We start from the raw sequence: 14,090 nt of genomic DNA on the forward strand, positions 1-14,090 counted from the left end.
TGCAACAATTAATTACAAGATATTACTACATCTGGTTGTATCTCAGTTTTGGCAAGAATGAAAAATAATGTCCTTGTGACCACACAAACTACAGAACACTGTTTTGCATTAGTGATGCAATTACACAAAAATGCCCAGGACATTATACACATACAAAGACTATCCCCTGCACCTACGTACAGTGATAAAACTCAGAGGGATCAAACAATATACATGGTTCAATACACCTCACTGATACGTATCTCCTGAACTTCACAAGATGATGAGCTACTGTTAAGGGGGGACTGATGACAAGGTAGAATGTGTCAAGTAATGGAAAGTGCAGTAATGAAAAAGAAAAGTGATCCTATCAGCTTATTTTTGCAGAAAAGGTCTGAGGAGAACTGTTGCAGGAAATGACAACAGGCAAACAGTAAACACAATTGCAGGAAAAGATAAGGGGAGAGGGGGAAAAAAGTCAATAAGCAGTCAAGACAATTTGATGATGTCGTTTACACAGGCTTAAAATAAGAAATTAAATGATACTTCGCTTTTGAAATCTGGCACAGGATTATTGGAGAATTAAACCTCCTGTGGTGTCACAAAAATGCAGCTAAATCAGCATTGCCCCTGCTTCTGCCAAGTCTCATATGATGGGAATAGTAGGATTCTGTAAAAATCAAGAGAACTATCAAGAAAAATTGTAGCCTGAGTAATGCCAGGTAACCAGAAGGTGGGCAGAGAGACATTTAGGTCTGTGATCTTCCTGTTGGGTTTTTAGTTGTTGTTGGTTTTTTTGTTTCCTGTGCTATTGGTCTCATGTGATAACAATACCACATTAGCAGTGGGACTGTGAGCACGAGCAGCAGCAGATGCAAAGATGAGAATGTGCTTTTCAAATAAAAAGTGAAAAAGGAGAAAACAAATGAAAAAGAAATACTGGTAGGGTGAATAGAATTGAGGTCACAGGAAAGATAACGAAGCTGACAGAGATCAAATAAGAGAAAAACAGAAATTTAAACAGCAGGATTAAACAACAGGACTCCTGGTTTTGAACTTACTGCTTCTTTTAAAGTTACACAATCTGTCTAAAAGGAGCTGTTGCAGCACTCACACAGTTATCTAGGAGGTTGACAGCAGCAAATTTTGGAAAGGGCACTGAACTCAAGCACAGGATGTTTTAAAAAATGAACACATCTGGAGGCACAGAGACAACGAGGGATAGAGGTGTCCCAGCTTCAGTGGCTGCCAAGGTTATGCATTCTTTGTAACAGAGACAAAGGCAGAAGCATGCCCCCCTCCCACACCAACCTGTAACCAGGAGAAGATTAGAAGTATGAACTTTTCATTGCACCAGAGCTCAAATGCCCAGTTCCAAAGTTTGCTCTGGTCTACTTTGGATAGGAGAGTGGCTACTCAATTTTGTGCTACCAGTGGACAACAGAAAGGGATGCACAAGGAGGGCAGAGTGCTTACCGACCTGAAAACGATAGAACGTCCCATCATCTTTCAGGGTAAGGACATGGTCTGAGATTGGAAAGACATAACCCTGTGCAGCGATAAGACTTCCCAAGTGTATTGCTTCCCCTGTTAAAGAGCAGAAAAAGAGAGAAAAGAGAGGAGAGGTGTCAGGATGATGCACCCTGCACAGCCCTCTGCTTTCAGCAGCAAGGCGGCAGATGAGTCACACTGTGACCTCACATGCATAAGCCATGTTTCAATCAGACTTCATCCACATGCCTTTCAATGAAATCATGCAAAGCAGGAGAACAGAAAGCAGCCTTACAATACAGATGAAACTCCCTAGATGCAGCAGTGTGGGGAGGGACTTTTTATAAGGGCATGTAGCAACAGGACGAAGGGAAGTGGCTTCAAACTGGAAGAAGGTAGATTGAGAATAGATATCGAGAAGAAATTATTTACTGTGAGGGTGGTGAGACACTGCAATAGGTTTGCCCAGTGAGACTGTGGATGCCTCCTCCCTGGAGGCTTTCAAGGCCAGGCTGGATGGGGCTTTGTGTAACCTGGTCTAGAGAGAGATGTCCCTGTTTCTAGCAGGGGGGTTGGAACTACATGACCTTAAAGACCCCTTCCAACCCAAACCATTCTATGAGTCTATGATTCGCACAGATTTTCAACTGATGTCAACTGTCCAAAGTTGCATCTACTGTCTCAGACTTGCAAAATACACATTAGATTATCACACATGCCCAGGCAGATAATAAATCCGTTGTCTGCAGCTGAAATTCAGGTTTGGACTTGACTGGACTCATGAGAAGAGATGTGTGTAGAAAATTGCCCTGGGTGAGTCAATGTTGCCTCTACTCCTGTTTTCACATAGTGATAGCAGAAGCAGACTGCAAAGTGAAATGTTGATTTGTTCTTTTAATATATATTTTTTCTTCTTTCCATTTAGCAAAAGAAACTTCTGGCCCTGTACAAGGCCTTCCCCCCCCAATGGTTTTCAACCATGTAAAAGGTGATTTTGGTTTCTGTGAAGTGTGAACTATTTGGACTGTGCCCAAACACCGATCACAGTTTATGGCTCATTATCCATTTATCTAGCTGCCATGATAGATCACCATCTGATCCCATACTGATATCTGCATCACCCTTGGCCACCGTGTCCTGTCAGTTGTGGCTACCCTTCTCCACACCAGGGAGTCCTGTCACTGCCTTCACCCATTTGATCACGCATCTACCAACTTCCTTTCTGGGTCTGGGAACAGCCTTAGAATACATCAGGCTTTTTTAGGTAGCAACAATTTCACAGACACGCTAGGACTCCTACAAAGTGCTTTCTGTGCACTGTAGTTATACGATATTAGACTTAATTACATTGCTGATTCTTATCTGCTTTCTTCCTTCCCACCGAATGCTTAAATCAACCTTGTTGTTCTACTGCTTTACACTCTGCAGTGAAGTATTACATACTCTCTTATGGCACACACACAATAACAGCTGGAATGTCTGTTAATTCCCAGCTATGCTTCCCCTTACCTTGATCCTCAATGCTGAGGTTCTTCATAAGCCACTGTACAATATCAGCACCTGCAAAATAAAATAAATCAATAAATGGGAAAAAAGAAGTCACTGAACACTGAGACCAAGAAGTTTTTGAGAGTCCTAGAGGAAGATAACATTGAAATGAAATACAAAAGAACTTAGATGCTTTTTTCTCTTTTTTTTTTTTTCCATTTTCTTTTTTATCTCTCCTGAGATTTCAAACTGTTTTTGATTTCTGTATCACACTGTAATCATATACTCATTGATAGGTACTAAGCCCAAGTGCCATAGGAGACTTCCTACACTCTAAGTCAACTGCTACACTAATAGTTTCATGTAACTTGTTCTTTCTCTCACCTCAGCATACAAGGAGTTCTGTTTCTGAAAGCACTATCCAGCAAGGAGATGAAGGACCATTTAGTGGCATGTGGCATCTTTAATGTCATGGCAATCGTAAGATATGTGGAACTGAGTTATCAGCAAAAAAAAAAAAAAAAAAAAAAAAAAAAGCAGGTAAAAGTCTAGTTTGTGTCAAAGACAAGCAGCATCTTGCAGAAGAGAGTGTGCCTAATGATCCCTTCTTTGTACTCTGGTACTCAGGAACTCAATTGACACAAAGCCTGTCATACAACAGAACCCCAATAAAATACATTTCAACTAATTTACAGCCTTACAAATTTCAGAGTCCTAGCTGACTACTGCTTTAGCCCGTTTCTGCACACCCTGCATTAGTTACATGTACTTATACAATCAACAGCAAGAAACTGGCAATCTCTTCACTGAAGTTACTGTTTAACAGTAGAATACATAGACTCTCACCCATAAAATGTGGCACTTCATTCTGTAGTGCAATAAGCCACATTTTTAGTGAGTACTGATTTGCCCATGGACAACATTCTGTGCATTCAATACATGGGATGTTTCTTGGGATTTTACTGGCAGATGCAATGATAGCTAAAAATAAAAACATATAGGAAAACATTTGGAGTCTGTAACTGTTGTTTTGACATGCTTGTTAATAAAACTTTCAATTTTATAAATGTAGGTGCTGCCTTCTGCAAAACAAAAACAGCCAAAGGTACAACAAACATTTGGGGTTAGAAAATCATTCCAAGATGACTGAAATCGAAGCCTTTTATATTATTAGAAACAAAACGAAACATCAGAATTTGCTGTCTTGACACAAGGTAAGCCAGAATTATTCTTGGTTAGTTTTGGTGCTTTTTTTCTGTTCATATCCCAAACTGAAAGTCCACTGGTTTCCCCGATTTTGGTCTGAGACTACAGGTCTGCGATACTCTCTTAGTCATTTCATTCCCAAATGATGTGACAGCTCATATCTGAACATCTTTTAGAGTAGTTAGTTCACTGTCATGCTCAGGGGAGGTGAAGTGCGCATTCCAATCAATCCCTTTCCAAACACACAGGATAATTAACACAGGATTAACTCTCCATAGAATGATCATATTCTGCTTTTCTTTTGAATTTTAATCAAACATTCAAATAACGCTGAAAGCCATTTCACCAATCTTCTCGCTGTTAAGATTAACAAATAAAGGGTTGACTCAGTCAGAACTACTGTGATCAGTCACTCCGGAATATAAGCAACATTAGAGATCACGGATTTTAATTTGTCTCTTAAAAATATGAAGTCATTCTTGAATGTTGCCAAGAGCCTGGAAGATTTTATAGCTGTTCTCCAGTTGTCCTGAGGCAGACAGATTATCTTTCTGCTGAGTTTGCTGAACCATTATTTATCACCTGCCAAGACTGATTACTCACCCTCGGGACAATGACAAGTCTTTCCTTCCTCTGTTAATTACTGTCATCATTAATAGCCATGTCACTAATTAATATTCAATCATAATGAAAACTCTTCACTGCCATCTCTTACAACACCTTCAACTTTTAGGGTTAACCTCACACTGGCTTTGCTTTTCCTTGTGGCTGATTCCATCCCTGCAACGTAGTTGCGCCTATCTATAAACTCTATATATGTCCCTTCTTAAATAAGAAATTAGACTTATACTTTTAAGGCAATGGAGATGTGACTGTATCCCTCACAAGACCCTCCACTGTCAGATCAAAACATGGATGCTTTATCTATATGTTTTCATAAAAATTTCTTCTTAGGCCTGACTGAGTCTCCCCATAATTTGCCTTCCCAGAAAGATTTCTCTGGCTGATTTTCACATTTCACAAGTGCTTCCAGAGGACACCCAAGGGAAACCCTTGACCATGACACATTTCCACTAAACACTAACAGGGCATTTGAGATCTTCTGAAAACAGATGGTTTTCACAATATGAAGTATTGCTGGTTCTAGGTAGAGGAATGGTTCGCACATCCTCTGTGCTCTTTGCTATGTATTCTGTATTTTCTCAAAATCTGTATGCTTAGTTCAAGGGTAATCAGCAGTCTGAAAACATCTATTGCCTACCCACCTGTTAGGAAATTTATTCTCATTGCTTTAGGCTTTTCTTTGAAGCCGGGGTAGATGAAGTTGCTTAACCCCAAAAGAATAGTTATCACCTTATGCTCAAACAGATTCACAATGACCATTTTTTCCACCTACCTGGTTTTGAGACAGAGTAGCAGTTTTATATTTCCTGCTATTTTCTCCTTTTCCGTTCAGCCTCAGTGATCCCGTAATAGTAGCTAGTGTTCTCAGAAGGCCACTGCCTGTCAACATGACAAACGACTGGCCAGCCATAGAAAAATAAATTAAAAAATACTTCAAGTGGTGTGAGGCCATTGGCAAGATGCACTTAATGAGGTGAGTCACCACCACTGTAATCGATACTTTTCCTACTCGACCTAAATTGTTCTAGCTCTTCCAGAAAACCCAGGGCTTACATAGAAAATGTAGACCCACGCGTAATCAGATTTGCCTGTCTTCTACTGACTATGTGAAACAGCAGAAGAACCCAGCATGATGAACCCTCCTCCAGCAGTTTCTAAAGATCTTTTGCTTGGAATGGGGACTGCCCCTCTAGGAAAGGAACTGTTATGGAAATATTTGTCATATATACACACCTACAGCAACAGAGGTCAGATTTCTTGGGTATTTCCTGGCTTTTTTTTTTTTTTTTTTTTCAATGCTAGTGTAACCCTAATGTTCCCCGGATATATGGGCGGTTTATAAATTATTTTAAAAAATATATTAAAAACATGTGAAATGTTCAGATTCTTCCCATATAACATCTACACACTCCATGACACACTAGATGAGCAAACAAACCACATGCTTCTGGTATCAATCACCTACAGACTCAAGGTCTGGACCATATTTTGATGCAAGGCCAAGCAGGTATTCTTTCTGTCACTTCCTTTTGGAAAATAGATGAGCCCATTTTAACACCAATTTTTCCAAACAATTTGCTCCTGAACACAGATTAATCCTGAAACATTCCTATCAGAAAAGTAAGACTGAAAAAGTTCACGAGCTGTCAAGAAGGCATAGAACAATACCTGCCCAGGTACATGAGCAGCCCTTCAAGCTGCTTCCTACTCTGCCAGTCATGGCAATCACACAAACAAATGTTGTGCTAATTCTTTATTATTGTTTTTTCCTCCCTCTAACAGCACGAGGTCCCTGGTAAGTCTACAGACAAGAAGCTAATTAATTATCCACACTTCCATCACTGGGCTTGCAAAAATAAACGAAGGAGCATCACCCACAGTAAAGGGCAAAACAGTTTCAATACACATTTTCTCAAGGCCTCCAGCATTCCTTGCTGCTATTTTTCTCACACAGAGCCTCCAGTGACTGCCAAAGTAACTTCATCTTTCACAATATTGGAATTTTAAAAAAATAATAAAAAAGAAAGAAACATCCGCCTCTCTTTGTAATATTGTGCCAGAAATACTGGGGAAACACTTTATAGAAGCTGCCTATGATACGCACACAACTATGTACTGATGTAAAAAAGCAATGCTCTGCAGCTGACTCAGAAAATGTGGTAATTGCAGCTCTCCTCCATCAGCATGTGGTAATTGCACCACTCAGTGTCAGCAAGGAGCATCATCAAAGCTACAACAGCTTTGAGCTCCTACCAATAGCAATTTCCCTTTATACTCGCTTTAAGTCTTGTTTTGAATTATTAACAGCTGTTAGCAGCGGGACTGTTACCTGCTTTTGACCAGAGTAGTTAAATTTTTTAAGGGCCCTTTATTTTTGTTCATCTCAACTTTTGAGTGCCTGAATTTACAATTCATTTTTCTTGTAATAAAAAGCTGAAACATGTATTACTTGTGTGAAGCAAGGATGCTGCTTGCTGCACAGTGGCAAAAGCAGCACACAGAACAAAGTTGCACAGGATGATAAAACAGCAACAAGGACAGAAGATGTGTAAATTTAATGGGTTTGGAATCTGCAGATCCTCTGCATTTTCCTGACAAGTGTGGATCACAGCGCTGAGGCTGATGTGCTATTCCAACCACTTCATCATCTTTTCTCTGCCCCTTTACTGCTATCTGCAGAAAGCTATACTGCATGCTTGCCCACTTACAACAACTATATATTTCAGACAGGAGTCCCAGGATAATATTCCAGCCATAGGTTTTTGTATGTTGTTTTTGAACTACAGAAGCACACCGTACCTCTGTTGCATGAGTGTCCATGGCTGAGTAAAACAAAATGCTGTGAATCTGAACACAGAATTACCAAAATCCTGTGATAATTTTCAGCTCTGACTCTTGCTTGGCCCTGCCATGAGGTCCTGAAGCAAAAATTAACGGGCTAACCCATCTGGGAATGCAGTCCAGTCAGCTCTCAGGGGTATCAAGGACAGGCTGCTCCCCTCGCAGCACTGCCCACCTGAGAAATGGGCCAGCTTTAGCAGATGTGAATGTGAGCAACACAAGTCACACCAGGCTTTGAGATTTTGAGCTTTAAGCACCCTTCCACCAACAGAGGAACAAAACAAGCATGCTCTAGTAAGCGTTAGTAAGGCCCTGCTTCTGAACCTCTTAATGGACACACACATTAATCCTGGTGGAAGAAGTCAGCCAGCAGGGCTTAACCCACGTCTTCAAATGGAAAAAGTGCAGCACCAGCAGAAGGACTCGTTCCAGCTGACCTGCACTGACATGAGCAGCTCAGCCACGTGCCAACGCCATCTTCTCACCCTGTGTTGGAGCTGCAGCGCTGTGGCAGCATGGGCCCAGGCCTCGCAGCTGGCAGCTCCAGCTCTGCACTGCAGCACTCACTGGCACCCAGACACCCCACGCAGTGCTTGAACCTCAGGAGTGATTCTTAGTGGTGCCCAGCACTCCTGACCCACTCAGTGAGACATGCACCCAGCCCTCCTCTAACAACCACAAAGATGGGTGTGCTGCCTTAAGAACCATTATAAAGGTACACACGAGGCAGAAAAACAGCATTCCTGGTCTCCCAGCAGCAACAGCAATGCACATAACAGTACCAGAAGTTACCTCATTTTACAAATTGCTAAGAACTGTAGCTGCAACTTTACACCTGCACTTCATCACACATTTACAGTTGCTTTTCAGGCTGCTCTGCCTGTACATTCCTGGAGCCGCTGAAGGGTCTGGCTTTGTGCCACGCAGCAGTGCTCAGACACAGCTTCTCGCACTGTCAAAACAGCTCAGCAACAGGACAGCCAAGGAAGCAACTCCAAGTGGTGCTGGAAATGGGGCTTTTGAAGCTTCCCGTGTCAGATCTTGTTGGGGCTGAAATGTTTTTACTGTGACACAACTCATGTGCACAGTCTTTAAATCCAAGGCAATCCCTCCATCATTTCAATCATACGTTAGCATTTTTAATAGCAAATTTTCACCTGATGGGAAGGGGCACCCTTCTGCACTGGTGCTGCAGTTAGCAGGGTCAGTGCTTCAGCAGGATTAAAGCTGCACATAGATTTTGGCCAAGGGTAGCTCCATATGAATTATGATCAATAGCAATTGCTGGCTGTATATTTAGGGCCATGCTAAACAAAGAGACCATAATTCAGCAGGGCTCCTGAAGCCTTGTGCTAAAGGTGTTTGCACTGGCACAGAGCTGGGGCTGGCACCAGCTTCTTCCTGCACCTGAGATACAGGCATTTATCAGGGTGAATTTTGAATTTGTTTAAAACATCTCAGCAAACACCTGTCAGAATTCATACGTAGTTAACTTACAAGTTCAGAATATGTGAGCCATTTGTTCTTTCCTGTGCTTGATGGATTTCATAGGGCTGCATGTAGTAATAGAAGAGGTAAAAGCAACAACCAGCTCCTCTTAAATCCCTACATACCATGACTGCCTTATCGGTCTGGTAAGTCCTCCAAGCTTATTTGATCAAATAGCTGAAAATAAGCAGCATTTTTAAAAGCTGAATGCTGCATTAAACTACTACCATTTGGTTTCAACAACTGAAGCCAGTATCAAAGCTTTGTGTAGCTCAGAACAACACCTGCCTGTATGATTTTCAAAAGGCATTTTCATTTCCATTCTAAGAATGAACCTATCTTGTAGGATATTTACTTATAATTGCTTTTTCTTCCTCTAAGAAGCTCAAGATCAGCATTTTGTTTAACTCCTTTGCAGGTAAGTATGGCTGAGGCTCACACCTTCCTGGTAGCCTCACAGTGGCTCTCAGCGGGCATAGCATAAAGCATCCTCGTGACACTGCAAGCCATCTTCTAGCAGCTTTCATCTCCAAGTAAAACATCAATTCCTTTCTTTGCAAAGCAAAAAAATAAGTGCATACAAACTAAAGCCAGCAATACTGTGTTCCGTGATAACTTGGGAAGCGCTTTCACTCATATGTAACTACTTTAACAACAAAGAAATACTGTAAATACGATCACAATAAGCAAACACACTTCACCTGTGCTCACAGGACTGCCGTTTCAGGTGCTGGTAGCACGGAGCCCCCTGTTCGGCTGCGATGCCTCCAAAATGCCGCCAGGGAGAGCTGTAGGCATAAAAACGGAGCGTCTCCTCCTCCCGAATGCTGCTCGGCACCTGCACTGCAGGCACTGTGCTTACTTCTAGGATGGAACTGGTTTGGAAGGTAATGATAGCCAGCAGAGAAAGGGGTGGAAGGCGCAAGCACCTTCTCCCTGCCTGGGTCAGACAGGGGCGAAAGGGGACAAGGTTTCTGCTGAAGTCACTTGCAGGGTCACAGAGAAGCAAGAAGAAAGGTCCCAACGAATCACCCATCAGACTTACAACCTGACAGCCAAATACAACAGGTTGCAAGTGAAAATAAGCATGGAAAGGCAGAGTGAGGAAAGGCCTCGCTCGTCTTGTGTTTACTTTTCACTGTCACCCCAAGAGCACGCATTTGTGAGGAAAGCACTCCACTGCGCGATGCTCCTGCTGCTGCGGGATGAGTCACCGCGTCGCACCGACAGCCCAGGCAAGGTAGCAGCACAGCGGGCACTGCTGCCATCGCCGTGTTTATTCACTTCTGCTGCACCACGGACAGCTTATGGCACAGTGCTTGTCACCTCCCACTGCTGCCAGGACACCGACCTGTCCCTGGAGTGAGGGTAGGTATGTGCAGGAACATCTGTTAGTCTCAAGGGCCTTTTCCGAATGCATTTATTCACTTCTATTTTACTGGGGAATACAGGAAAATCTGCACTTTTGAGATCCACAGAAGCAAAATCAGGTGAAAACCTGTATGCAAAAGAAGGACTTGGGGCTGACGTTACAGAAATCAGTGGCTTTGTCTTGTTATTTCCATACAATCTCTCCTCAGGCGCCCAGATCAGAGAGTACCTGGCTGGCTGCTCATTGTCTCCACTAATGAATTTCTTCCTAAGAAGAACAAGAACTAAATATAAAATCACGACACATGCTAGCAAAAGCAGCCACACCATTAATGGGGCTTAATTACTTCATTAGAAATAAAATGATGTAAAAAAGTTGATCTACAGCAATAGCAAATAGATGTGTTTTTTATCATCTTATTTTCATCCTTTTTGCAAGGATTATCATTGACTATCAGTAATGAATACAAATTTATTATATTAATTTATATAGATATCCAACCCCAACATGCTTATAATGTATAATCTAAACTCAGCTGGCTTACATTTTTTTTTTCCCCCACTGAGATCTCTTCAATTTTATCATCTGCTCATTAAATGCACATTTTTGCCTTAAATCTATTTTGGAGTAATTGAATGTATTATGGTGGTTTAGATTGCTCTCTTTTACGAAGCTAAATCATTGGATATCTATATGCTGTCTGTAACAAGCATTCTAAAGTAATAATTCTTAAAGCAAAAAAACACACCTCCCTGCTTACTTCTCCTTTTCTTCTCCAAAGCTGTTTATGCCCCTTTTTCTCCACGAATACATGGGCATTTCTGTCTGATTACTGCTGGGCCATGGCAGCCTAATAACCACTCATGCCTTTGAGAATTTCCCCCAATTTTCCAATAGGAAAACCTGGCTCACTTTTCTCCAATTATACTTTCATAGGCAATTGCACATTAAAAAAAACAACAAACAAACCCCACACACAAACACATTTCAGTACATATACGGTAAAATAAAGAGCAATATAACTCACAGCAGCCTTGTAGCAGTGCAGAGCTTTGTTCTAAAATAAACAATGATATATCAAAATTCTTATTTAAGGCTAAGTGGAAAACATAAAGTGTAAAACTTTTTGTGACTTAAGCACATCCCGGAGACGAAGAGAGAAAACTGGGATGACTAAGAGAGGCAAACAAGGTAAGTACAGCAGAATGGGTCAAGCGTGTCCAGGTAAGATTGGGGTGAGGTAGGGAAAACCACTTAAATTACAGGAAAAGATGAAGTCTTTGTGTATATCACACTAGGGGTGAGATATCCTTACAGCTGGTCATAAGCAGCACAGGTTCCTCCTGCAAGGAGAATCTGGTTTATAGTACTAGAAGAACCCCAGATAGGACACCAGGTTCTCAGCCAGCCTTTCCACCTTCAGTGAAGTAGCTGAGAAGTTTACTTGACCATCACTTACTATAAGAGTTAGGTTAGAAGCAAAGGACTACTTAAATACCTGCATGTTTACCTGTATGTTCTTTTAGTTAAACACAAAAATCCAGCTGAATGAGATTACATCTTTGTATATGTTACCTATACTAAGATGTACACGTGTACATTGACAGGATTTTATGTATACTATAACGTAGAATGTTCCAAAAATAATAACCTGCGAGATATATGGCCAGATAAATTACTGGTGGGCACTGTTTGACTCAAAATAGGCATTCTTACTGTGTCCCTTAAGCACAGTTTTTGCACTTCTTAGCTAACATGTTCCACATTAGTTAAGAGACTTACCTCAGAACATCTTTTGTATGCATATTTCTCATTAGGTAAGACAATTCCCATCAGAATCTGCAGGTTACAAGGAAGAAGGAGGGACTGGACACAGCTGAGAAGAATGTAACTTTATCTTCTGTCCCTCCTAGCATCTCTACAGAGAGCTTGCAAAGGTATTTTCATCACAATGACTCCAAGGGTAGCCACATGAAGGTTGTGTAGAGAAGCCTGCCTTCATCTGAAGCAACCCTTTTAAAAAAAGCACCTGTTTTAGAAAACTAGGCTCCCAATAGCAGCAGAGGTCCTGCAGTCCCTCTGTCTTGTAGCTGTCCTACAGAAACTCACCTCAGAACAGAGCGCTTGTTCCCTAAACACACACAGTGCAGCTCCTGTGGAGACTCCAAAGCCAGCTCAGCAAGCTCTCCCAAAATATAGTATCGCACATCATCATCACTACTGCGGTCCTACGTGGCAGATATATTTATTTGTAGGCAGTAGGTTGTATATTCTTCTGTGCCTCCATAACATGCCATGAAACTGCTGCCTTCAACTCCAAAAATTTAATAATAAAATAATTTTTTTTTTTTTTTGACAAGATAAAATATATCTGCCATCCATGTTAACATGCAAGTTTGTATAAGTTTTCATTAGAGCTAGGACACTGGAACTGAATAACATCTCAAGAGGCAAGACTTGCAATGCAATATGAAAAAATCACAATGAATGAGACACTGTGCTTATGCTCTCTCCCTCAGCAAGGTGAGGCAGAATCAGGCTTGGAGCCTCACTCATGCTGATCAGTCACTACCAACCAGTGAAGTGACACAGCTGAAGAGCAGATGCTGCTTTACTTTAATTTAGTAAAGCCGGCAAGGTGGCTGAACAGTCCAATGTAGACATGATGCAAAATGACTGCAGGTTTTACTTTTCACTGCAGGAAATATATTAATGTCTCTCTGTTATCATCTCCTGCTATGTGCCCACTCCCTCCCCCTTCTACAGTAACTTCCAGGTCCATATTAATGACCACTGCTACTCTGAGGTAGCCTGAAGTGAAAATACATCCTGACAGGCGACCATAACAATCAAGATGTGATGGCATTTCAATCTCTCCTCCTCAACCCCCCACGCTCCTGTTCCTATGTACTCTCCTGCCACATACATCTGCTCTGATCCCTGAGAGACATGGACAGTTTTTATATGCCTACATTCTTCCACATCACTAGGACTGAATTTGCTACAAGTGTCCTCTAACAAGCCCAGAGGTCACATCCTGCAGTAGGTTCTGATTAACAGGTACTGCTTCCCACAGCCCCCTGTTTACACAGCTGGCATCAACAACCTTTCTAAGAACAAGATTAACGCTAATCACAGACCTACTTTGGTGAATCGGTTAAAGGCAATGCACAAACTGGAGAAGGCAGCTCGAAGCTACCCTGCACATTTGCTGCCTTTTATCTCAGATCTATTCTTCCTTATTCCATCTAGCCCATGTAGATGTGGTAACAGAGACAGTGACTACCTACATTTGGATGGCTGTGAGGAGTACATCCTTGCAGCTGCACTGAATAAAGAGACAGCCTTGTATATAAGTCTCCACGTTCACCTACATTACAGCCTGCTTCTCTAACACCAAGACACTTCCTCCATTCTTCACCTCTCATGTGAATGGTTATAATAAAACCTCAAAAGTGTGCTGATAACCAGCAAAGTTTAGCAATGACCAGAGACAGAAAGACCCTCTGTAAGACTACAGATAACCAGAAAACTGTTTTTAGGGAATCTCTTTTGGCAAGCATGGGCCATAACAGCAAACCCTACTTTAATGACAGGCATC

At 41.7% G+C, this 14,090-nt stretch overlaps 1 protein-coding gene across 10 annotated transcripts in view; it reads right to left on the bottom strand.

Moving 5' to 3' along the window:
* The window catches only part of RGS6 (regulator of G protein signaling 6), a 211,901-nt gene that overhangs the window by 56,507 nt on the left and 141,304 nt on the right, over positions 1 to 14,090 (bottom strand). For 9 of the 10 annotated variants that reach the window (XR_001555658.2, XM_015864647.2, XM_015864649.2 and 6 more), the window contains 2 exons: positions 2,980 to 3,030; positions 1,460 to 1,566 (listed from right to left, as the gene is read on the bottom strand). Coding sequence is in view for 9 of the 10 variants with exons in the window: in XM_015864647.2 (XP_015720133.1) it covers positions 1,460 to 1,566; positions 2,980 to 3,030 (158 nt within the window). In the remaining variant the exon portion in view is untranslated. Of the gene's footprint in view, positions 1 to 1,459; positions 1,567 to 2,979; positions 3,031 to 3,342; positions 3,454 to 14,090 lie in introns of all 10 variants that reach the window. The other variant, XM_015864659.2, reaches the window with a different exon arrangement.

The sequence above is a fragment of the Coturnix japonica genome, chromosome 5 (assembly GCF_001577835.2).
Source record: "Coturnix japonica isolate 7356 chromosome 5, Coturnix japonica 2.1, whole genome shotgun sequence".
Classification (NCBI taxonomy): Eukaryota; Metazoa; Chordata; class Aves; order Galliformes; family Phasianidae; genus Coturnix; species Coturnix japonica.